Below are 23,869 nucleotides of genomic sequence, written 5' to 3'. Positions count from 1 at the left end.
TGATTAGGATTTCCTCTCCTGTAAAACGCTTGTTCCTATTTCTTGACATTTTTTATTGGGCCATGTGTCTTTTAAAAATGTTTAAATTTTAAATAGTTTATCTTTTAAAGCTATTCTGGATATTAATTTTCTGTTGGTTATGTATGTGGCAAATATCTTCTCCCAAATTGTGGCTTGTTCTTTCATTTTCTTTATGGTATTCTTTGTGAAGCTGTGTTCTCATTTTTTTTTTTTTTCTTTTTTTTGGGGGGGACGGAGTCTCGCTGTGTCGCCAGGCTGGAGTGCAGTGGCGTGATCTCAGCTCATTGCAACCTCCACCTGCCAGGTTGTGTCGCCAGGCTGGAGTGCAGTGGCGTGATCTCAGCTCATTGCAACCTCCACCTGCCAGGTTGTGTCGCCAGGCTGGAGTGCAGTGGCGTGATCTCAGCTCATTGCAACCTCCACCTGCCAGGTTGTGTCACCAGGCTGGAGTGCAGTGGTGTCATCTCGGCTCATTACAACCTCCACCTCCCAGGTTCAAGCGATTCTCCTGCCTCTGCCTCCAGAGTAGCTGGGACTACAGGTGCGTGCCACCATGCTCAGCTAATTTTTTTTTTTTTTTAGTAGAGATGGGGTTTCACCACATTGGTCAGGATGGTCTTGATCTCTTGACCTCGTGATCCGCTTGCCTCGGCCTCCCAAAGTGCTGGGATTACAGGTGTGATGTGTTCTCAATTTTAATGTTAAACTTATTAATCTTATTTTATAACTAGAGTTTTTTGTGCCTTGTTTAAGAAAACTTTCCCTACCCCAAAGTCTTACAGATAGCCTCTTTTCTTCTAAAAACTTAGTGATTTTATTTTATATTTTATTTGGTTTGACAGGTCTCGCTTTGTTGCCTAGGCTGGCCTCCATCTCCCTGGGCTCAAGCAATTATCCTGCCTTAGCTTCTAGAGTGGCTCGGACTATAGGTGCAGGCCACGAGACCTGCCTGGCTAAAAAGTTTAGTGTTTTGACTTCCACAGATCAGATCTTTTATGCCCTGGGCACCATAGTGAGACCTCATCTCCTAGTTAAAAAAAAAGATGGCCATGTGAAGATACATACAAACAGGGAGAAGTCGGCCGGGCGCGGTGGCTCACGCCTGTAATCCCAGCAGTTTGGGAGGCCGCAGCAGGCGGATTACGAGGTCAGGAGATCGAGACCATCTTGGCTAACACGGTGAAACCCTGACTCTACTAAAAATACCAAAAATTAGCCAGGCGTGGTGGCGGGTGCCTGTAGTCCCAGCTACTCGGGAGGCTGAGGCAGGAGAATGGCGTGAACCCGGGAGGCGGAGGTTGCAGTGAGCCGAAATCGCGCCACTGCACTCCAGCCTGGGTGACAAAGCGAGACTCTGTCTCAAAAAAAAGAAACAAACAGGGAGAAGCTCTGTGATGGCGAAGGCGGAGACTGGAGTTAACGCAGCCGCAGGTCAAGAACACCAAAGATGGCCAGTAGCCACCAGATGCTAGGATAAGGCAAGGAGGGGGGACTCCTTGGAGTTCCATATTGGAAGAGGTGGTGTTGGGAGGGCCACCTCCCCTTTCCTCTTCACCCCAGGCCTGCCTTGTCTTGGAAGGGCCTCGTGTGGGCATCCTGCTAGCTTGTCCAAGCTCGCTATTCCTGGAAGGCTGCTCCTCAGCCAGTTCATGGCTCTAGGTGTGCCAGTGTGGGAGGACCTGGGTGGAAAGAGGCCTGTGTGTGTCTTAGAAGTGGGCACCAGACCGTTTGGTTGGGAACTCTGGGGTTCTGGATACCCAGAAGGTGGTCCAGAAGAGGGGATATGGGGTCTGGTTGGGCTTGCCTTGGCCCCAGTGTCTCCTCATTTCGTGGGGGAAACTCCAGCCATGGTTCTGGTATTGGCCACAGCCTCCTCTTGCTGTTTATCTAAAGCCTGGATGACCAGGTGGGGGCTTCCTGCCAGCAGAGGAAATCTTCTTGATTTAAGGGCTCTTTTTGTTGAGTTTGGCCATGAGGACAGGGTATTGGTAAATGTGTCCTTGTGTTTCAAGTGCTTGCCAATATGCAGGATGGAACTCTTAAGTATCTCCACTCTGCAGGGTGGTCACATGAATGTATACATGTGACAAGACTGCATGGAACACATGCTCACGTGTGCACACACACACGCTCATGTACACATGTGCACACACACGCACGGACACACACACGCACACACACACACACCTGCAGGTAAATGCCTTGAAATCTGGACGAGGCTGATGGATGGTATCAAGTCAGTTTCCTGGCTGTGACACTCTCCTGTAAGATGTCACCATGAGAGGGAACTCGGAAGAGTATGTGAGATTTTCCTGTATTTCCACCCTGTATCAGCATTTGAATCATGTATAAGAGAAAAGCTAAAAATACAAATCTCTGGTGCCAGACCTGTCTCTAGGAGACATGGCCTCTTGGCCATGGCCCCCGCAACCTCACTTGTTGGCAGCACCCAGGTGATTCTGTGCACAGCTGGTCGGATGGTCAGGACTCACTGTTTAGGGGAAAGCTGAGACCATGGGAGCTGTGCAGCCCCCACGTGCTGATGGGTTCATCATGACCTGGGAGTATTTTCAGTTGGTGTGTACCTGCAGTCCCTGCCTTCCCTCATGGCTCCTTCCCACCCTGTTCTTTGTTTTCCTCTCTCTCTCCTTCCCTCTTTCCCATATCTTCCTATGTATTTTTCTTGGAAAGAGCTTCTTTTTTTTTTTCTTTTTTTTTGACATGGAGTCTCGCTCTATCGCCCAGGCTGGAGTGCAGTGGTGTGATCTCGGCTCACTGCAAGCTCTGCCTCCCGGGTTCACACCATTCTCCTGCCTCAGCCTCCCGAGTAGCTGGGACTACAGGCGCCCGCCACCATGCCCGGCTAATTTTTTGTATTTTTAGTGGAGACGGAGTTTCACAGTGTTAGTCAGGATGGTCTCGATCTCCTTGATCTCCTGACCTCGTGATCCGCCCTCCTCAGCCTCCCAAAGTGCTGGGATGACAGGCGTGCGCCACCGTGCCCGGCCCGGAAAGAGCTTCTTTTAGCACCACTTTGGGTGGACCATTCTCCCATCGTGGGTTCTGACCCAGGATGGCGGTTGGTGGTGTATGTCTTTTGGGGCCGAGCTGAACTCAGCATTATGAATTAGTTGGTTAAACTGTCTTTATGTTTTTGCATTGCAGATGTTAATCAGCTTCATGTTGTTTTCTAGTTGTTAGAGGTGGAAGCTTGGCAGTTGGCCTCCCTTCTTCCCATGGAGGACGGGGGCTTAACAGCCTTTGAAGAGGACCAGAGATGCCTTTCCCAGAGCCTCCCCTTGCCAGTGTCAGCAGAGGGCCCAGCTGCACAGACCACTGCTGAGCCCAGCAGGTCGTTTTCCTCAGCCCACAGACACCTGAGCAGAAGGAATGGGCTTTCCAGACTCTGCCAGAGCAGGACGGCGCTCTCTGGTAATGACCTTCGACCACTGCAGGCCTTAGCGCGTGGAAATACAAATGTGGAGTTGCTCTGTGTTCTCATGGAAACCCTCTCACCAGGGATTGAAGTCACTCTATTCCTGCAGAGAAAAGTTCGTGGTTTAAGTGCTCGGCTCATGCTGGCAGATGACTCCGGCAGGACCCTTCCTGCTGCTTTTACTCTGCTGTGATTCCCAGGCAGCTGGCGCTTCTTTTCAGGCAGCAGGTGGAACTTACCTTCACATTTCAGGGTCAAGTTACAACAAAATGTTATTTCTTACTTTAGAGTATGTGAGAACGCTGTTCTAGGTTAGGCTATTTTACTTAGGGAATTGCAGCTTTGCTCGTGCAGTTTACTGGGCTAAACGCGGTTTAGCTGGTGGACCAAGAATCATGGGGCAGAAGTCTGTTGGTGCCTCCTATGTCCATAGTCCGTTGGTGCCTCCTTTGTCCAGGCACCCCAAAGGTCTGGGCCATGGTGAGGAAGGAAGCGTCACTTGCCTTTCAGGGGCTGTCTGATGGAGGCACTTGGGGAGACAGCAGGCTGTGTGCTTGAAGTTGGGGTAGACCTGGAAAATGGGGAAGTGGGGCACAGAGCTGCGGGAAATGGTGGCTGGGAGTCTGGTCTCCAGGTCAAGGAGCACTTCAACACTGGAGTAGGAGGGTGTTGGAGCTGAGCTTGTGCACTGGAGTGTCTGAGGGTGTAGAGCAGAGGGCCCTGTGGAGAGTGCCCAGGATACCACAGGGAGGGGTAGGCTGGGAGGCACACAGAGCCCTTGGGAGTGGGCTTCACCCAGGCGCTGATCAGGAATGTTCTCAGTGAGTGTTGACAGGTGTGTTCCTTTTTTGGAGCATCATTCTGGTGGCTGCATGAGGAGCAGGGGTGGGAGCCAGAGGCACAGGGCCTTGAGACATGAGAAGGAGCTGTGCTTGGTGACTGCTGTCTGGGGAAGAGCAGGGGCGAGAGAGTGGCTGGATGGCCACGTGGTTTCCAGCCTCAGAGAATGGTCGGGGTCAGGCCACTCACTGAGAAAGTCAGGGGTCCTGGCTGGAGGACATGGAGGGGAGGGGATGGGAGAGAAATGGAAGGGTCAGGTCTTGAGTGCTTGGTTTTGAGCACTGGAAGAATATGTCTGGTGTCTCCAGAGATGGGGAAGCGGGCGAGTGGGCCGTGGGAGGTCCAGGCTGGAGGTGCGAGTGTGAGAGTCTTCAGTGCATTTCCAGTTAGATGTATTTAAAGCTACCGAGGAATGGGTGAGATGGAGCCAGGGTCACTGAGAGGTGAGAGGGTGGGAGGTGGGGGAGCCCAGGTGCCCGAGGAGGGTGGTGTGGGAGGAGGGTGAGGCCTGAGGAATGACGGGGCTGAGGGTTTTGGGAGCCATTGGAGGCGTTGCTGAGAGAACGCTGCACAAGGAGCTCTTGAATCGTAGGAACGCTTTCAAGGAGGAGGTGACGGGGCAGCCGCCGGAGTGGCCATGGGGTCTTGGAATGATTGACAGAGGACAGAAGGTGGGAAGGAAGGAACCTTTGAGTGTAATTAAGCTTTTTTGTTTTTTGGGACAAGGTCTGACTCTCTTGCTCAGGCTGGAGTGCAGTGGCGCAGTCATAGCTCTCTGCAGTCTCAAACTCCTGGGCTCAGGCAATCCTCCTGCCTTAGCCTCCTGAGTAGATGGGGCTGCAAGGGCACGCCACTATGCCCAACTGATTTTTAAAAATTTTATTTTTAGTAGGGACAGGGTCTCGCTGTGTTGTCCAGGCTGGTCTTGAACTCCTGAACTCAAGCAACCTTCCTGCCTCAGCCTTCCAAAGAACTGGGATTATAGGCACGCCTGGCTTTGAGTGTAATTTAGACACAGAAGTGTTGATCTTATGCTGTTTGTGCTTCCGAGTGGACCTGGTGGTTGCCTAAGTGGATTCTGGGGACCATGTTCAGACACGCAATGAGACTGTGTGTTAGCTGTGCAGACTGACTTAATCCTTAGATCTTTTTGCAGGAGTTGAGGGCAAGGGCTGTGTGCTTTGCCTGTTTCAGAAGGTGGACTCTGGCAGCTGTGTGAAGTCTAAAGCTTCGCTTCGCTTCTCTTTTCAGAAGACAGATGGAGCTCCTATTGTCTATCATCACTGGCTGCCCAGAATATTTGTACAAGTAAACTGCACTGCCCTGCTGCCCCCGAGCACACGGACCCGTCCGAGCCCCGGGGCAGTGTGTCCTGCTGCTCCCTGCTGCGGGGACTGTCCTCAGGGTGGTCCTCACCTCTGCTTCCGGCCCCTGTGTGCAACCCTAACAAGGCCATCTTCACGGTGGATGCCAAGACCACAGAGGTATTTGCTTCTCTTTTAGATCCAGCTGTGTAGATGTGGATTTGTGGTTTGTGCCTTAAACCTGGGATTTGTGTGTTTTAATGCAATTAGAAAAACATTTGGGCACTTCGGGAGGTGGGAAGTTTGCTTGAGCCCAGGAGTTCAAGACCAGCCTGGGCAACATAGCAAGATCCCATCTCTACAAAGAAATTAGCCAGGTGCGGTGGCACACACCTGTAGTCCCAGCTACCAGGGAGGCTGAGGCAGGAGGATCACCTGAACCCAGGAGTTCAAGGCTGCAGTGAGCTCTGATTGCGCCACTGCACTCCAGCCTGGGCAACAGAGTGAGACCCTGTCTGTCAGGAAAAGGCTGGCTTCTACATGGTCGTCCTGGGCTGTTCTGGGCAGCTGGTGGAGCTGCTGGGAATGTCTGCATCCTTGCTCCTCTTTGTGATTCCTCAGATCCTGGTTACTAACGACAAAGCTTGCAGGCTCCTGGGGTACAGCAGCCAGGACCTGATTGGCCAGAAGCTCACGCAGTTCTTTCTGAGGTCAGATTCTGATGTGGTGGAGGCCCTCAGCGAGGAGCACATGGAGGCCGACGGCCACGCCGCGGTGGTGTTTGGCACGGTGGTGAGTGGATGCGGGTGCAGCGCTCAGTCTGGCCTCAAGACCAGCAGTATGTGGCAGGAACAGCTCGGTGTTCCCTACCAGGAGCTCTGCTGGGGGTTGGGTGGCACCAGGACATCTCAACTTCTTCAGCTGAAAATGTCATCCCAGGCGCGGTTTCCCCGCTTCAGCTGCAGTGGGGGTGGGGGCCCTTTAAAAACGAATCGTCGCAGGAATGGACACTGTGGCTGTGGCTGGACTCCCGGGGGGTGTCGTGGGCGGCCCTTGCTTTGTCTGAGGGCTGTAGCTTCACTAATGGTTTGCAGTCCTGCCGGGCAGCACATCAGATGCTCAAGAGTAATATGGTTTTATTGTCTATTGATTTTTACGTTCTGTTTGGTGTTTGTGGGAGCGGGCGGGGGTGTTGGCCTGGAAGCATTTCCCTAGACAGTGTTGATTCTCTCACCTGTGCCATGTGTCCAACCTGGATGTTGACAGGTGAGCTGAGTTGGATGTGGAGGACTGAGCCCGAGGCATGGCTGATTGTAGAGTTTCCCCTCGTCAGCCGGTCGGGGACTGGGGGAGCAGCGTTGGAGGGCAGTGGAGGTTGGGGTGTGATCTGAGGCTCTAGTAGTCATCAAGATCCTCCAGGTTGCCTGTTTCCCACCTAGTGTGTGGCTTTCACACAGAAGACCCCATTGCTTGAACTGAACTGATGTCATAGGCTTAGGACCAATTGTATCAGAAAATCACTGGTTCAAGAAACTGACTACTAAGAAGAAAAAAACTAAGATATTCACCATGTGTTGGTGTCTGTTTCTTTAAGAAATAACAGATACTGCTTTTTTCACCCTGCAATATTACCATGAACTGAGAATGAAATCTACTCTCTTGATAAAACTTGCACTTGGAGATTTTAATGTTCAGTATGGGAAATCTTGTTTGTGCTTTGGTAAATTTCTGAAATGAAAGTCAGGTAAGCAGAAGTTGAAAACGTTGCAGTGCCTGGAGTTTGGGCCTCCTGGAGGCAAGTGCCCCACCCAGACTGGTCTTTTGGGTTCATGGCATGCAGGTGTGAACCTGTCTGTTTCCACAGGTGGACATCATCAGCCGTAGTGGGGAGAAGATTCCAGTGTCTGTGTGGATGAAGAGGATGCGGCAGGAGCACCGCCTATGCTGCGTGGTGGTCCTGGAGCCCGTGGAGAGGGTCTCGACCTGGGTCGCTTTCCAGAGCGATGTGAGTGTGCAGCTTTGCCTCATGTCTCATGGACGCTGGAGCCGGCGTCATTCTCCTCTTCAGCAAGTGCTGGTCCCTGTCTCATTCCTTTGGGAAGAAAGAGAGGATGAGGAGCCTGGAGGGTCTGCCCAGTGGTACCCTCGCTGATTGCGTGTGCTTGGGCAGGGAACGAACTTCCTATACTTCAGTTCCTCACCTGTGAACTGGGGCATAATCATAACTCCTCATAAGATTGTTTCAACATTTAAATGAGATAATATATGTAAACCCCCCAGGATAGTAGCTGGCATTAGAGACAGCCCTCATATGTGAACTGGGATGTTATTAATGAGCTGTGGTGTGGGCCAGGCTCCTGAAGAACAAGAAGGCCCACAATTTAGGTACGTCTCCAGTAGAAGGAGACATGATGAAGCTCTTATCAGATTCACGTGTATATGTCTCTTGCCCTTCCGATGGAGAACTCATGTTGGGGTCTTGCTTTTGGCTTGAACATATTGAAGCTTAGTTAAATTTACAGCTGGAGCGCAAGAAGCTTTTATGATAAGCACGGGGCTTTTCCTCCAGGGCACCGTCACGTCGTGCGACAGTCTCTTTGCTCATCTTCACGGGTACGTGTCTGGGGAGGACGTGGCTGGGCAGCATATCACAGACCTGATCCCTTCTGTGCAGCTCCCTCCTTCTGGCCAGCACATCCCAAAGGTAGGGCTCCTGACCTCCCGCACTGTGTTAAGGGGTGGAGTTCTTAGCTCTGAATCCATAACTGGAGACGCAGACCAAGGGTTTCTGAAGGCAAGGGTGGCCTTAGGGGTGGGACATGCTCAGTTTTGAGCTTCCTGTGCGCTGAGGCCTTGACCAAGGGCCGGAGCCTATGTGGTCTCCCAGCTGACCACTCTTGTCCCCTGAGTCTTCTCCCTGGAGCTGGGCCACCCACAGAGGTGGATGCTGGGACGCTGCCCAAGGCTGAGGGGTGGGAGGAAACATCCACAGCTGCGCAGCTGGTGTAGTGCTGCCTGTGGGGCCAGTATCCTGGCGCCAGATCAAGGATGGCACAGTTGGCAGTGGCGTGGCCAAGCCCCGAGCCTGAGCCCCACAGTCCTCCCTCCCTCCCTCCCTGCTGGTGCCCGGCCCCTCACTGGGGTGTCTCACTTGCCCTGGGGTTGCTGTGCCTGGGGCGGCTCTGGACACTGAGTCCTCCCCACCCACAGAAGGGCTCTTTCCTGGGCCAGCTGGGCCTGGGAGGAGAGGGAAGGCAGAGCAGTGTGGGTGTGAGATGTCCTGGGGACCTTCGCCGATGACATGTGGGGTAGAAGTCGGGTCGGACGCAGCATAGACTCAGTGCTTTGTCCACGTGAAACACGGCTTAAGCCAAACGACAAGCCTTTCTTTCAGAATCTCAAGATTCAGAGGTCTGTTGGAAGAGCCAGGGACGGTACCACCTTCCCTCTGAGCTTAAAGCTGAATTCCCAACCCAGCAGCGAGGAGGCGACCACCGGTGAGGCGGCCCCTGTGAGGGGCTACCGGGCATCTGTCTGGGTGTTCTGCACCATCAGTGGCCTCGTCACCCTCCTGCCGGATGGGACCATCCACGGCATCAACCACAGCTTCGCGCTGACACTGTTTGGTTACGGAAAGACGGAGCTCCTGGGCAAGGTGGGGCTGCCCTGGGCGCCTGGCTCCCGTTCCCTGGGAGGAAGCTGCTGTGCTCTGCAGTGCGGGCTTGCGTGTGGCACAGGCCTCGCACCCGGCAAGCTCTCCAGCTCGCTCCTTTACCCAGGAGGGACCTTGGGTCCAGGGAGGGAGGTCCCTGCTCATGGCTGCCAAGCTCCTTCCTCTCCACCCTTCCCCAGCAGCCACCGTCAGAGGGAGGGAGAGGAGCACTGTGCCTCGAAGCCCTGAGAGATCTGGTCTGACTGATGGACCAGGGTTTACGACACAACTGCGGGGGTTCATTTCTCACCCTAGCAGAAATACTAAAAAGTAGCTAAGCTGAATTGTAGTTACGTTAAATTTAAGTTAGTTAAAAAGCAGTTAGTGTTCTTCCTGGATGAGGGGTTCCCACAGGAGCTGAGGGCATTGAGACCTTGCAGGGATTTTGGGGGCATGGACACTTGTGCCCTCTGTGAGGTTAGAGCGAGTTCTGGCATTACAGCTATGGGCAGTGTCCCGGTGAGGGGGCCACACACAGGTTCAGAGGAAGCATCTGTCAGAGCAGCTCCTGGCCTGGGAGGAAGGCCCCACAGTCCTTCTGTCCTGGGTGCATGTCACTGTTCCGGCCACCAGTGAGCCGCGTGAGGTGGGGCTTGCAGACACAGGCTCCCAGATCCATCTAAACATGGGGCCAAAGGCCGGATGTCTGCTCCAAAGATGTGTCGATGTCACTGTAACTTGCCGCAGAGTGTGTTTTTACCTTTTTCTTAAGGGGAAAATCACAGATCACATGTTGAGCATCCGAGGGGCTTCAGGTGCGTCGAAGGGCATTTGGCCCGAGGCCTTTCCTGACCTTAAGGGTGAACCCTCAGGGACTGGCTCTCCTTGTGTTCATTCCTCCCCCAGGGGGACGGTCCAGTGGGTCAGCATGGATCCTCCAGGTTCTGAAATGTCCCTGCTTTGTTTTCTAGAATATCACTTTCCTGATTCCTGGTTTCTACAGCTACATGGACCTTGCGTACAACAGCTCATTACAGCTCCCAGACCTGGCCAGCTGCCTGGACGTCGGCGATGAGAGTGGGTGTGGGGAGAGAACCTTGGACCCGTGGCAGGGCCAGGACCCAGCTGAGGGGGGCCAGGGTAAGACGTCCTCTTCCTCCTGAATGCGCCGCAGCTGCTGAGCCCCAGACAGCCCCGTGCCTCTGAGACAGGGCTGGGAGGAGCAGGAGCTACTGTCCCTCCAGAGGCTCAGGGGTGGTGGGGGGCGGAGTAGGGGGTGACTGTTTTCTGGTTTGATGTTCCTCTCTGTCTCAGGGGCTGTGACATATTATTCTTATAAACGTATGAGCATAGAGAAGAGAATAGAAAACCCCCCAAGAGTGCATCACCAGTGCCCTTGATATCCGAGACACAGCATCCGAGACACAGCTAACTGACCGTCTTGTCTTTTCTAAGTAAACTTATATAGCTTCATGTAGTTTAAGTGAAGCCATGTAGCATATCGGATGACCACTGACCCTTGAACAACTGGGTTTGACATTAGAGGGTCCACTTATACACAGATTCTTTTCAACCTCAGAAATCCAGTACTGGTGGGAGGTGAAGTTGGCGTATATGGAGGGCTGACTTCCCATGCACCTGCGTTCCACGGGTGGGCTGTGGGACTTGAGGGTGCTCGGATTTTGGCATTCTGGGGGTCCTGGAACCCATCCCCTGAGTGTACTGAGGGTTGACTGCAATTCCTAAATTGAATGTTCTACCAGTATTTCCTGGTTTAATTATGTTTATCCCACATAGTTTTAATTTAACATTTTAAATGATTTCAACAAATACTCCGAGTCCCTTTCATATGCACAGTCTTAGGTGTGTGGCTTGTGAAGACAGGGTGAGCACACTGCCTCCTGTCCCGAGGGACCCACTCTGGCTGGGAGCAATGAGGGGCAGTAGAACCCGCTGATGTCCTGGCAGGGCCCACGCCTGAGCTCCTGGTAAGGAGCAGGCCCCTGGCTGCTTCCACAGTGCTCACTCTTGTTGACAAGCATGGGGTGGCGGTGCGCCCTGTCCCTGGCTCTGCCCTGGTGGGGACCCCGGGACTCTGCCTCCAGGGGCTCTGCCCACCTGGAGCGTGGGCTCACTGGGTGTGGTTCTGGAGTTCCTGGGGCAGGCTGGGGCCCAAGGGTCCGGGTGATGGTGTGGCAGGGGTTTCAGGTGGGGGGGTCTCTGTTCTATGGAAGGACACAGTGGGGGTGAGAGAGAGAGAGTGGCCAGTGCTGGCAGAAAGCACAGCCGCCTCGGGGCTCTGCATCGTGGTGGGGCCAGGTGGGTCGGCAGGTGCTGGCTTGCGAGGTTGTCCTGCATGCGGTCACTCGGGTATTGAATGAGTGCGAAAGTGGATTTAATACAGTCGCTGAGAAAAACAACAGCTTCACGAGACTGACCAGCCTGGTGAGATAAACATTTACCGTCAGACACGCTTTAGCTTTCTGGTCATTGTGTGAGTTCTTTGGCACATGCGCCCAGCCTCCTTCCCCACAGGGTCTCGCCTGGGGCATTAGAAGCTGGATTGTAACATTTGTTTTAAAAGATACTTTGTTAGGCTGTTGGTTCTCCTTACAATCCCGGCTTTCCTTAGCATGTGGTTCCCTTCATTGTATCTGGGTTTTTCTATCTCAGTCTGTCCTTTATACAAGCTTTTTCCTCTAGCACTGATTATATTCCCCTTCCCCTTTTTCCAGAATTCCAAATTCTGACCTGTGCATGCATGCCTGTGTTGAGTACATGCTGTTTGTCGGATATTTGGTGGTGGGGGGAGGGGATCACATTTCTGTTACTCTCGCATTGTTTCCTTAGGATGGATTCTTAGAAGTGGAACTTCTTGATTCAGGGAATGAACACGTTTGCTAGTTACTGTCAAAAATGCCTCTTGGAGAAGTTATGCCGAACCACCCAACTGTCCTGGTCACAGAGCAGGCTTCTCTCGGCTTGGGGCTAGGGTTCTTTCTGGGGTCGTCCTTTTTTTTTTTTTTTTGAGACAGAGTTTTGCTCTTGTTGCTGAGGCTGGAGTGCAGTGGCACCATCTCGTCTCACTGCAACCTCTGCCTCCTGGGTTCAAGTGATTCTCCTGTCCCAGCCTTCCGAGTAGCTGGGATTACAGGGATGTAGCACCATGCCTGGCTAATTTTGTGTTTTTAGTGGAGACGGGGTTTCTCCATGTTGGTCAGGCTGGTCTTGAACTCCCAGCCTCAGGTGATCTGCCCGCCTCGGTCTCCCAAAGTGCTGGGATTACAGGTGTGAGCCACCGTGCGTGGCCTCCCAGGGTCCTTCCTAATGCAGGCTGCTTTCTCTCATGTAACCAAGAGACATACATTCATCCCCTACCACGTGCCAGGCTGCACTGCGTGCAAATGCCCCTGCGCTCACGGGGACTGGAGGGAGCCAGGTGACATGGAGCCCAGGAAGTGGCCAGAGCTCGGGAGGAAGGCAAAGAGGGGAAGAGGGCATGCAGTCTTAGGCTTGGGGACCCAGGAGGCCTAGGGAAGCCTTGTAGATACCCAGGTACAGCATTTCTGGGATCAGGAGCCATGATCCCAAGGCCTCTAATACTTCAGATATGGCAGGGAGGCCAGGTGGAGAGACCTGGAGGAGTGAGGCCACAGAGTTGGGGGGCCATGGCCGAGACTTCGGCTTCTATCCAGAGTCAGATGGGAGCTGTTGGAGGGTTGTCAGCAGATGAGGGCCGTGCTCTGACTTGGGTGTTAATAGGATCATGGTAGCTGGCTGCAGGTGTCCTGGGCCAAGGAGCAGGGAGACAGGAGGCAGAGAAGAGGGCGCTGGGTTGGACCTGGGACGCCTGGGGTGGTGAGAGGTGGTCGATGCTGGTCATGCTGTGAAGGAGTCTCAGTGAGTTCCAGGCGAATGAGCAGATTCATTTTAGGGAGTGCCTGTGAAGAGCAAACGCTCTTTTTTGGTGTTGCTGCCAGATCCAAGGATTAATGTCGTGCTTGCTGGTGGCCACGTTGTGCCCCGAGATGAGACCCGGAAGCTGATGGAAAGCCAAGACATCTTCACCGGGACTCAGACTGAGCTGATTGCTGGAGGCCAGCTCCTTTCCTGCCTCTCACCTCAGCCTGCTCCAGGGTAAGTCCCTTGGTGGGAGGTTGCAGGTTTACTAAAAGTCCAGACAGATGGTAGGTGAATGAGGAACAAGTCAGAGAGAAATGTTCAGCCTATTATTCATAGTAACATTGAAAACTCACATGTGTTGAGCACCTGCTCTCTTCCACACACAGTGACTGCTGGGTTTTCTGTGCTGCCTGGCTGAGTCCTTATCAGCCTGTGTGGGAGGGCACCATGGTGTTACTGTCTCACTGTAGGGATAAGGAAACAGGCTGTGGAGAGTTCCAGAATGTTTAGGTAGATTTCAGAGAACTGATGGAATCATAATTTTATCATTTTTTTTTTTTTTTTTTTTTTGAGACAGAGTCTCGCTGTGTCACCCAGGCTGGAGTGCAGTGGCGCGATCTCAGCTCATTGCATTGCAAGCTCCGCCTCCTGGGTTCACACCATTCTCCTGCCTCAGCCTCCCGAGTAGCTGGGGACTACAGGCGCCCACCACCACGCCCGGTTAATTTTTTGTATTTTTTTTAGTTTCACCACGTTGGCCAGGATGGTCTCGATTTCCTGACTTTGTTATCCACCCGCCTTGGCCTCCCAAAGTGCTGGGATTAATTTTATCATTTTCAAAGTCATATGAAGCTGTTCTCTTTGCACATTTTAAAATATTCTATTTAGAGTAAAGAAAGTTTATATTAGAGAATTAGGAACATTTGGAAAAGTAGAAATAAAAACTTGTTCTATTCTCATAGTCGTATTGTACATACCACGTGTGTGTGTATTTTTAACCCATTTTCTTCTTCGGAATCTTTTTTTTTTTTTTTTTTTTGAGATGGAGTCTCACTCAGCTGCCCAAGCTAGAGTGCAGTGGCGTGATCTTGGTTCACTGTAACTTCTGCCCCCTGGTTCAAGTGATTCTCCTGCCTCAGCCTCCTGAGTAGCTGAGACTACAGACACCTGCCACCACGCCCGGCTAATTTTTGTATTTTTACTAGAGGGGGAGTTTCACCATGTTGGCCAGACTGGTCTCGATCCCTTGACCTCATGATCCACCCGCCTTGGCCTCCCAAAGTGCTGGGATTACAGGTGTGAGCCACCATACCTGGCCCAGAATCTTTTCTTATGCACAGCATACAGTAAAGGTGTCCAAACTGTAGGTGCCCAGGTGGCCCAGGACCCTTTCTTGGCTGCCTGCAGACCCTGGGTCCCTTCCTGCACTGTGCCCCCTACACCCTGCTGCCCTGGGTCAGGGCAGAGGTTAGACTGCCTGCCGTTGAGCCTGACGCATGCATTTCCTTCTGTCTGCCTTCTGCTTATCGCTGTGTCTGTGATATTTATCCACATAGTTGTGTTTTCTAGTCTTGAAATTATTTAAAAAATATGTAATAGATACATATAAAGTATGTATGTATGTTTAAAAATATGTAATGCATGGGCCAGGCGTGGTGGATCACGCCTATAATCCCAGCACTTTGGGAGGCCGAAGTGGGTGGATCATGAGGTCGGCAGATGGAGACCATCCTGGCTAACACGGTGCAACCCCGTCTCTACTAAAAATACAAAAAATTAGCCAGGTATGGTGGCGGGCGCCTGTAATCCCAGCTACTCGGGAGGCTGAGGAGGAGAATGGTGTGAACCTTGGAGGCGGAGCTTGCAGTGAGCCGAGATCGCGCCACTGCACTCCAGCTTGGGCGACAGAGTGAGACTCCGTCTCAAAAAAAAAAAATGTAATACATGCATATGTGTTTTTTTAATTATAGAAGAATAATGGTAAAAGCAATAGTTCCCCTGGCCGTCTTCCAATCCCCCTCCTCCAATCCTACTCTTTCCCCCAGGGGACCGCAGTCAGCATTTAGAGCCTTCCAGGCCTTCTTTCTTGTGCATTTAACTATAGTTGTATATTATACTTCTATGTGTGCGTATGCATATGTGTGCTCACATGTAACTGCTTCTGTTCCCTGAGCACGGCTGGGATTATACCATACACAGTGTCCTAAATGTGTGTGTATGTGTACGTACACACATGTCCTGCAGATCTTCCTCTACAGGCCTCCTCGGAACCGAAGCCTCCTGGATGGTACCCTAGCTCATGGGCCACTTTCCCATTGGCCAATGTGCCGGTGCTTTCTCTTGTTTGCTTAGCCTCCCTGATTTTCCCTTTGCCACTGTGGGTCCACGTTGAGTGGCGTGAGAGGGTAGCTGTTGGCTCTATTTGCTCTACTTCCACTGTGAGTGGAACAGAGCAGGTGCTCAATACATGTGAGTTTTCAATATCACTATGAATAATATTGCTGTGCGCACCTCTCCAGAGGTGCCACCAAGCTGAAGTGGGGCGGCCGTCGTTGAGGGCCCAAGTCTGACCCGTGGGTGCTCAACAGCACTAGCGGCCGGGCCCCCTTGCCAGTGCTCCCGTTGTCTGGGACATCTTGGTGGACAGAGGCCATGTGGCCCGTTGCTCTCCTCAGGACCTTGGACACAACTCATCTTCCAGGACTTGGTGGTACCAAGGGCGTTGCCCAAGATCAGCCAATTCCTAGTCTTTCTATTGCATTGGACGTTTCTGGATGTCACAGTTCTGAGAGTTTGATTAGCATCCACTGCACAGCTAGTGCAGTTACGACTATAGAGATTTATCCATTCATTCCCCGCTCAATCATTCACTCACTCGTTCGCTTATTCAACAAATAAGCATTACAGAAGACTTGGGGTGTGTCCCTAAGAATTGTAGTCTGGTCAGGACAATAAGCTGAAACAGTAAGACAGAACAGGGTTAGGAAGCATGAAGGAAGGAGGTGAGCTGTACGGAGTGCTTTTGTGTTTTAGGGACTACGTTGGGTGCTTCCTCGTAAGTTGTCTCCTTTAGTTCTGGTAATCCTGGGAGTGTAGTCTGATTTTTAGCAAATGGATGCTGAAGCTGAGTGAATTGTTACACTGGGCATCAGGTCCTCGAAGAGACCTCAGGTGATGTGCTCAGACAGCAGGTGGGGGTCTCAGGTCTCCACGGGGGCCAGGTCCTGGTGCTTCCCCACTGGAGGACCTACGGTCCCTGGGGCTGCCCTGGGTTGAGGTCCCAGCAGCTCAAGGCCTGTGTGCACTCGGCAGATCACATCCTTCATGCCCTGACTGCATGCTGGCCAGAACTGAGTGGCGTGGCGATCCCTGGCTGCCAGGGCAGCTGGAGGATGTCCTCATGTTTCCTGAGTTGCTGTCATGCTGAAAGTCAGAGATCCACAGTTTCACAATCTCTTAGCCAAAATTATGAAATCCAAAAAGCCCCCAACACTGAAATATTTTTCTTAGAATTGATGCTAAAAGCATTGGACGGTCAAATTGGCCCTAAGCACGTGAGAAGCTGTTTGTGGTTTTCCCTTGACCTCTGCAGTTTGAGTGTTCAGAGGCCTCGCTGCAGACACAGGGCAGTGGATGCCCATGAGGCCCTCTCCCCAGCCTGCTGGGGTCTCCCTAGCAAGTGGCCGTATGACTTTTCTGAAATCCCCAAACACATCTGACCCAAGGGTTTTGATGGAAGGGCCGTGGACCCAGGTGACTGTGGAGAGAATGGGTACTGAGGCTGCAGCAGCCCGCTAAGGCCCCAAGAGCATGGGTGAAGATGCAGTGCTGCCCAGGGGCCTCAGCTTTGTGTCTGGACTGTGCCCCAGAAGTTGCCCAGACTCTTTGGCAAGGGGCTTTGTGAGACCCTCGTGGTGTGCATTTGCCTCCTGTCTTACCTGATCCTGCAGGAGGATGTGCAGTTTCCTAGCATTTGCATGGGGTTTGTCTCAAGCATGGGATGGATGGAGAGGGGGAGAGGGAGGTACAGGGGAGAGAGAGATGGGAGACATGGAGGGAGAGAGGCGGGAGACATGGAGGGAGAGAGGCAGGCAGACGCAGACCCTCAGCCTACCCCTCAGTTCCCCTCAGAAAACTGCTTTTCCTCAGAACTTGGCTCACAATCCCTTTCTCTGTGGAACCCACCCTTGGGTTGTATCCTTCCTCTTCCGTCTTTTTTTTTTTTTTTTTTTTTGAGATGGTCTTGGCCATTGCCCAGGCTGGAGTGCAGTGGTGCGATCACAGCTCACTGCAGCCTAGACTCCTGTGCTCAAGCGAGGTTCCCGCTTCAGCCTCCCAAGTAGCTGGGACTACAGGTGTGTGTCACCACGCTGGCTAATTTTTAAATGTTTTGTAGAGACGAGGTCTCACTATGTTGCCCAGGCTGGTCTCGAACTCCTGGGCTCAGCCTCCCACAGTGCTGGGATTACAGGTGTGGGCCACTGTGCCCGATCCTGTCCTCTTTCTGAGCCTCTGGTATACCTTTACTAGGTTGCTGATGTTAACCTGTGTGTCTGTCCCCGAGTGAGGTGGTGCGGTCACATTCTGTGCATCTGGTGCCCAGTGTCAGTCTGTCATGTGGAGGCCAGTGGCTGGGCTGACAGGAGGCCTGGGTCCCTTGGCTCTGTGATCATCCTGTCTGGACTGTGGCAGCCTCGTCATGGGTCACCATGTGCTGAATGCTGGAGGACATTGTGTGCCACCTCTTAGGAGCCGCCCTCACCAGCCTCCTCTCTCTTTTTCGGCCCGTGTCCCCTTCTTTTTTTGTTTCTGTTTGAGACGGAGTCTCACTCTGTCACCCATTTCACCAGTGAGCTGGTACAATCTCAGCTCACTGCAACCTCTGCCTCCCAGGCTCAAACCATTCTCCTGCCTCAGCCTCCAAGTAGCTGGGATTACAGGTGCCTGCCACCTCACCGGGCTAATTTTTGTATTTTTAGTAGAGACAGGATTTTGCCATGTTGGCCAGTCTGGTCTCGAACTCCTGACCTCAAGTGATCTGCCCACCTCGGCCTCCCAAAGTGCTGGGATTACAGGCGTGAGCCACCACGCCCGGCCCCCTGGCCCCTGGCCCCTTCTGTGTGGGCCCCATCTGAGAGCCATTTCCCAAATCTGAGAGCCATTTCCCAAATCTGAGAGCCATTTCCCTAGTCGGCTGTGAAATCGGATGGTGTTTGTAGTCAATCAGTTGTTTTTTTACTGTTGTGGAGTTTACCAGGGACTCTCCAATCTCTCTCTCCTTTCCTCTCACACCTCCTCAAGGCAGCAGCACGGACTTCCCCTTGCAGGTGGGGCCGAGGCTAGGCTGCACGGCTGACGGGGGGTTTGGGGGCCCTGAGATGAAGCGAGAGCGCTGACCAAAGCATTGGCAAGTGCTCCTGTACTTTACTGTTGGGCTTTTGGTAGCATTCTCTGCAAAATCATTTCTAAATGTGGACTTAATTTGGAGAAATTTGAGACTAAGTGCTTTATTTTTTAACTTGGTCACAAAATTTGGTCTTTTTCTTGTTATAAATTGGTGGCATTAAATGCTTTGTACTTAGTTCTAATGGAGAATCGGTGCAATCTCTCCTTTTGACTCATCTGTGGCCCTACATGATGGTCACCCATGTCATTATCCCCAGGGTGGACAGTGTCCCAGAAGGAAGCCTGCCAGTGCACGGTGAACAGGCGCTGCCCAAGGACCAGCAAATCACTGCCTTGGGGAGGGAGGAACCTGTGGCAATAGAGAGCCCCAGACAGGATCTTCTGGGAGAAAGCAGGTCTGAACCAGTGGATGTGAAGCCATTTGCTTCCTGCGAAGATTCGGAAGCTCCAGTCCCAGCTGAGGATGGGGGCAGTGATGCTGGCATGTGTGGCCTGTGTCAGAAGGCCCAGCTAGAGCGGATGGGAGTCAGTGGTCCCAGCGGTTCAGACCTTTGGGCTGGGGCTGCCGTGGCCGAGCCCCAGGCCAAGGGTCAGCTGGCGGGGGGCAGCCTCCTGATGCACTGCCCTTGCTACGGGAGTGAATGGGGCTTGTGGTGGCGGAGCCAGGACTTGGCCCCCAGCCCCTCTGGGATGGCAGGCCTCTCGTTTGGGACACCTACTCTAGATGAGCCGTGGCTGGGAGTGAAAAACGACCGAGAAGAGCTGCAGACCTGCTTGATTAAGGAGCAGCTGTCCCAGTTGAGCCTTGCGGGAGCCCTGGATGTCCCCCACGCCGAACTCGTTCCAACAGAGTGCCCGGCTGTCACCGCTCCTGTGTCGTCCTGCGATCTGGGAGGCAGAGACCTGTGCGGTGGCTGCACGGGCAGCTCCTCAGCCTGCTATGCCTTGGCCGCCGACCTCCCTGGGGGCCTGGAAGCAGTGGAGGCCCAGGAGGTTGATGTGAATTCGTTTTCCTGGAACTTCAAGGAACTCTTTTTCAGTGACCAGACAGACCAAACGTCATCAAATTGTTCCTGTGCTACGTCTGAACTCAGAGAGACACCCTCTTCCTTGGCAGCGGGCTCCGATCCAGATGTAGGCAGTCTCCAGGAACAGGGGTCGTGTGTCCTGGATGACAGGGAGCTGTTACTACTGACCGGCACCTGTGTTGACCTTGGCCAAGGCCGACGGTTCCGGGAGAGCTGTGTGGGACATGATCCAACAGAACTGCTTGAGGTTTGTTTGGTGTCCTCTGAGCATTATGCAGCAAGCGACAGAGAAAGCCCAGGACGCGTTCCTTCCACGTTGGATGCTGGCCCTGAGGACACGTGCCCATCAGCAGAGGAGCCAAGGCTGAACGTCCAGGTCACCTCCACGCCCGTGATCGTGATGCGCGGGGCTGCTGGCCTGCAGCGGGAGATCCAGGAGGGTACCTACTCCGGGAGCTGCTACCATCGAGACGGCTTACGGCTGAGTATGTCCCGGGCCCCATGGGAAGAAGTGTGGTGCTCCCAGAGCACAGTGCAGTGGGGGTGCAGGGCCTTCCTTGTTCTGGGGTCTGATGGGGTTTCACCCTGGAATAGTTTCAGCAGAAATCATGTTTTCAAGGAGAATGCATATCATCCACCCCTTGAAAATTAAGATTACGAATGTGTGTGCCTGGGGAGGGTGGCGCCCAAGGTCCCAGGCCACCTGCCCCATGCCCGTCAGTTCCAGCTGTGCCCCCTGACTCAGGCCATACACTTAAAGAGCCGCTCCTCCCAGCAGCCTGGGGAGATTCCGTCGGGAGCAGGAGAAGCGTGGGGGTGTCATGCTAGAGTCTGTCTCTCCACCTCCCACCAGCCCCCACCTCAGTGGTCACACGGACAGGCCGAGAGGGATGTGAGCGTGGTGAGATGCTCACGTGTTCTTCTTCCGTGCTTTTGGTGTTTAGGCTGCCCTGATCTCTGAAAAACCTGACCTTCTGTGAGGGTCATGTGATCGGGCCCCTCTGCTTGCCCCTTTGAGACTGATTCTGTTTTACTTTCTTTTTTATTTTCATTTCTTTTTTTTTTTTTCTTTTTTTTTTGAGACGGAGTCTCTCTCTCTTGCCCAGGCTGGAGTGCAGTAGCGCGATCTCGGCTTACTGCAAGCTCCGCCTCCCGGGTTCATGCCATTCTCCTGCCTCAGCCTCCCTAGTAGCTGGGACTACAGGCGCCCACCAGCACGCCCAGCTAATTTTTTCTATTTTTAGTAGAGACGGGATTTCACTGTGTTAGCCAGGATGGTCTCGTTCTCCTGACCTCGTGATCTGCCCGCCTCGGCTTCCCAAAATGCTGGGATTACAGGTGTGAGCCACCGTGCCCGGCCTATTTTTTTTATTTTTGAGACAGAGTCTTACTCTGTCCACCCTAGCTGGAGTGCAATGGCATGGTCTCGGCTTACTGCAACCTCCGCCTCCTGGGTTCAAACGATTCTCCTGCCCCAGCCTCCTGAGTAGCTGGGACTACAGGCGTGTTGTGCCACCACACCCAGCTAATTTTTTTGTATTTTTAGTAGAGACAGGGTTTCACTATGATGGCCAGGCTGGTCTCGAACTCCTGACCTTGTGATCCACCTGCCTCGGCCTCCCAAAGTGCTGGGATTACAGGCGTGAGCCACTGAGCCAGGCTAATTTTTTGTATTTTTAGTAGAGATGGGGTTTCACCGTGTTAGCCAGGATGGTCTCGATCTCTTGACCTCGTGATCCGCCCGCCTCGGCCTCCCAAAGTGCTGGGATTACAGGCGTGAGCCACCGCGCCTGGCTGTATTTTCCTCATTTCTTAATAGGTCCACATTATTTTAGCCAGTTGTTTCCATATTGCTGATTTTGTAGTGTTGATAGCTAGGGTTTTTTTCTTACACTTAAAAGAATTTTGTAAATAATACGTGTTATTTGTAGAAACATTAGAAATATAAACAAGAAGAAAATATAATGGGCTGTTAAACCCCCACCACCAAAGAAAGCTAACCACACTTATGTTGGTGTATAGCTAGGAGGCTGTGGAAAATGCACACATGCTTTCTCTATGTAAATGGGTATGGAATTGAATATGGCTGTTAGTGACTAGAGTAGGTACATGTGTACATGCTTTTAATGTAAGCCATTCACATTCTTGTCACTGGAAGGCCGAAGACCCACCGTGTGTAGGGCACGTTGAGTGCAGGTTCTCCCGGCTATTCTGAGTTGGGGCTTGTCTGCACCCTCCGCTACAGGCCTCTCTGGAGGGCTTCCTTGGCCTCTGGCTGCCCTGAGTGAGGAGGTGTGGTTGTTGCAGGCCTGCAGGCTATGCCCCAGGGGTGTTTCCCTGGCTGGCCCTGACAGCTTTCCTCCAGGCCTTGGTGCTGCCTGCCTCTGCCTGGGCTGCTCTCTGGTCTGTGTTCTGGGGATTGAACTTTCTAACCTAAAGCTGCTGGGGATTGGACTGTTGCATTCTGGGGACTGGACTTTTCTAACCTAAAGCTGCTGTCTAGCCAGGTCAGCACAGGCCTGTGCGTTCTTACCTTCTCACCCTTCAGGTATACAGTTTGAGGTGAGGCGGGTGGAGCTCCAGGGCCCCACACCTCTGTTCTGCTGCTGGCTGGTGAAAGACCTCCTCCACAGCCAACGCGACTCAGCCGCCAGGACCCGCCTGTTCCTTGCCAGCCTGCCCGGCTCCACCCACTCTACCGCTGCTGAGCTCACCGGACCCAGCCTGGTGGAAGTGGGTATTTGCAGTCAATGCCTGCCCTGGACTTGCCTTGTACTGTGTGGCAAATATCCTAGTTGGCATCTCTCTCTGTTTCCTTGGGGACGGGAATACAGTCTGTTTGTAGCTTTTTTTTTTTTTTTTCTGGGACGGAGTCTGGCTTTTGTTCCCCATGCTGGAGTGCAATGGCGCTTTCTCAGCTCACTGCAACCTCTGCTTCCCGGGTTCAAGTGATTCGCCCGCCTCAGCCTCCCGAGTAGTGGGGATTACAGGCACGCGCCACCATGCCCGGCTAATTTTGTATTTTTAGTAGAGACTGGGTTTCTCCATGTTGGCAAGGCTGGTATTGAACCTCCTGACCTCAGGTGATCCACCTGCCTCAGCCTCCCAAAGTGCTGGGATTATAGGCGTGAGCCATTGCGCCTGGCCCTCTTTGTAACTTTTCACACTGTCTTCTAATATCCAGTGTGACTATGAAGCCACTTTAGGTCGGGCGTGGTGGCTCAAGCCTGTAATCCCAGCACTTTGGGAGGCCAAGGCGGGTGGATCACGAGGTCAGGAGATCAAGACCATCCTGGCTAACACAGTGAAACCCCATCTCTACTAAAAAAAATACAAAAATTTAGCCGGGCATAGTGGTGGGCGCCTGTAGTCCCAGCTACTCGGGAGGCTGAGGCAGGAGAATGGCGTGAACCTGGGAGGCGGAGCTTGCAGTGAGCCGAGATTGCACCACTGCACTCCAGCCTGGGCAACAGAGCCAGACTCCGTCTAAAAAAAAAAAAAAAAAAAAAATGAAGCCACTTTAAATCTGCCTAGGCCCATGTATATGGTGGGGTGTAAACACGTTTCGACATGTGTGCCAGTTGGGATCAGTGTGCTGAGGCTGCTTGGGGTGCCCTGTGGAGATAGGCTTTCAGACCTGTCTGAGAGCATGGGAGGAGAGGGGACTGGAGTGCAGGGCACACCTGCCTCGGGCGGCTGCTGAAGACGCAGGGGGACCACTGTGGGTGCTGCACCTCTGCCCGGTGCAGTTGCATGTGACCCCACAGACCTTCCTCTGCATTGCAGGTGCTCAGAGCCAGACCCTGGTTTGAGGAGCCCCCCAAGGCTGTGGAACTGGAGGGGTTGGCGGCCTGTGAGGGCGAGTACTCCCAAAAGTACAGTACCATGAGCCCGCTGGGCAGTGGGGCCTTCGGCTTCGTGTGGACTGCTGTGGACAAGGAAAAAAACAAGGAGGTACCCTGGCTGTGGGAGGGGAGTGGTGCCGGGCACCACTTCACATGGCTCTCGACTTTTGGTCTCAGTTCTCAAACCTGGGGTTTTTGGAGGAGTCCTCTAGGTATGGCACCAAGCACACAACCTGGCATGTGGGCGGTTTCCGGATTCAAGGAGGCTCTCCCAGCAGCACACATGTTGACATCCAGGGTTGCTGATCCCGTCCAATTGTAGATTCAGACCTCGAACAGGCCAGGCTCAGGGCTTCGCCTCCTGCCATTGTGTTGAGATCCCACATCTGGACCTGTGTTCCCTCCTTTCTGAGCCTGGGGCTTGCACCATTCTC

The 23,869-nt window shown here is 53.1% G+C and overlaps 1 protein-coding gene across 5 annotated transcripts in view; it reads left to right on the top strand.

The window, feature by feature from the left end:
• PASK (PAS domain containing serine/threonine kinase) overlaps nucleotides 1–23,869 on the top strand; it is a 53,888-nt gene that overhangs the window by 4,150 nt on the left and 25,869 nt on the right. For 2 of the 5 annotated variants that reach the window (XR_010149981.1, XM_016950915.4), the window contains exons 1-12: nucleotides 2,246–2,598; nucleotides 3,216–3,453; nucleotides 5,549–5,781; nucleotides 6,223–6,393; nucleotides 7,466–7,606; nucleotides 8,171–8,305; nucleotides 8,996–9,256; nucleotides 10,225–10,393; nucleotides 13,234–13,390; nucleotides 18,820–20,075; nucleotides 22,139–22,323; nucleotides 23,377–23,544. Coding sequence is in view for 4 of the 5 variants with exons in the window: in XM_016950915.4 (XP_016806404.2) it covers nucleotides 2,536–2,598; nucleotides 3,216–3,453; nucleotides 5,549–5,781; nucleotides 6,223–6,393; nucleotides 7,466–7,606; nucleotides 8,171–8,305; nucleotides 8,996–9,256; nucleotides 10,225–10,393; nucleotides 13,234–13,390; nucleotides 18,820–20,075; nucleotides 22,139–22,323; nucleotides 23,377–23,544 (3,177 nt within the window). In the remaining variant the exon portion in view is untranslated. Of the gene's footprint in view, nucleotides 1–440; nucleotides 563–2,245; nucleotides 2,599–3,215; nucleotides 3,454–5,548; nucleotides 5,782–6,222; nucleotides 6,394–7,465; nucleotides 7,607–8,170; nucleotides 8,306–8,995; nucleotides 9,257–10,224; nucleotides 10,394–13,233; nucleotides 13,391–18,819; nucleotides 20,076–22,138; nucleotides 22,324–23,376; nucleotides 23,545–23,869 lie in introns of those variants that run through there. The other 3 variants (XM_009444720.4, XM_001157196.6, XM_054679688.2) reach the window with 2 other exon arrangements.

This window comes from Pan troglodytes, chromosome 13 (genome assembly GCF_028858775.2).
Source record: "Pan troglodytes isolate AG18354 chromosome 13, NHGRI_mPanTro3-v2.0_pri, whole genome shotgun sequence".
NCBI lineage: Eukaryota > Metazoa > Chordata > Mammalia > Primates > Hominidae > Pan > Pan troglodytes.
This window is presented reverse-complemented; position numbering and strand designations above follow the sequence as displayed.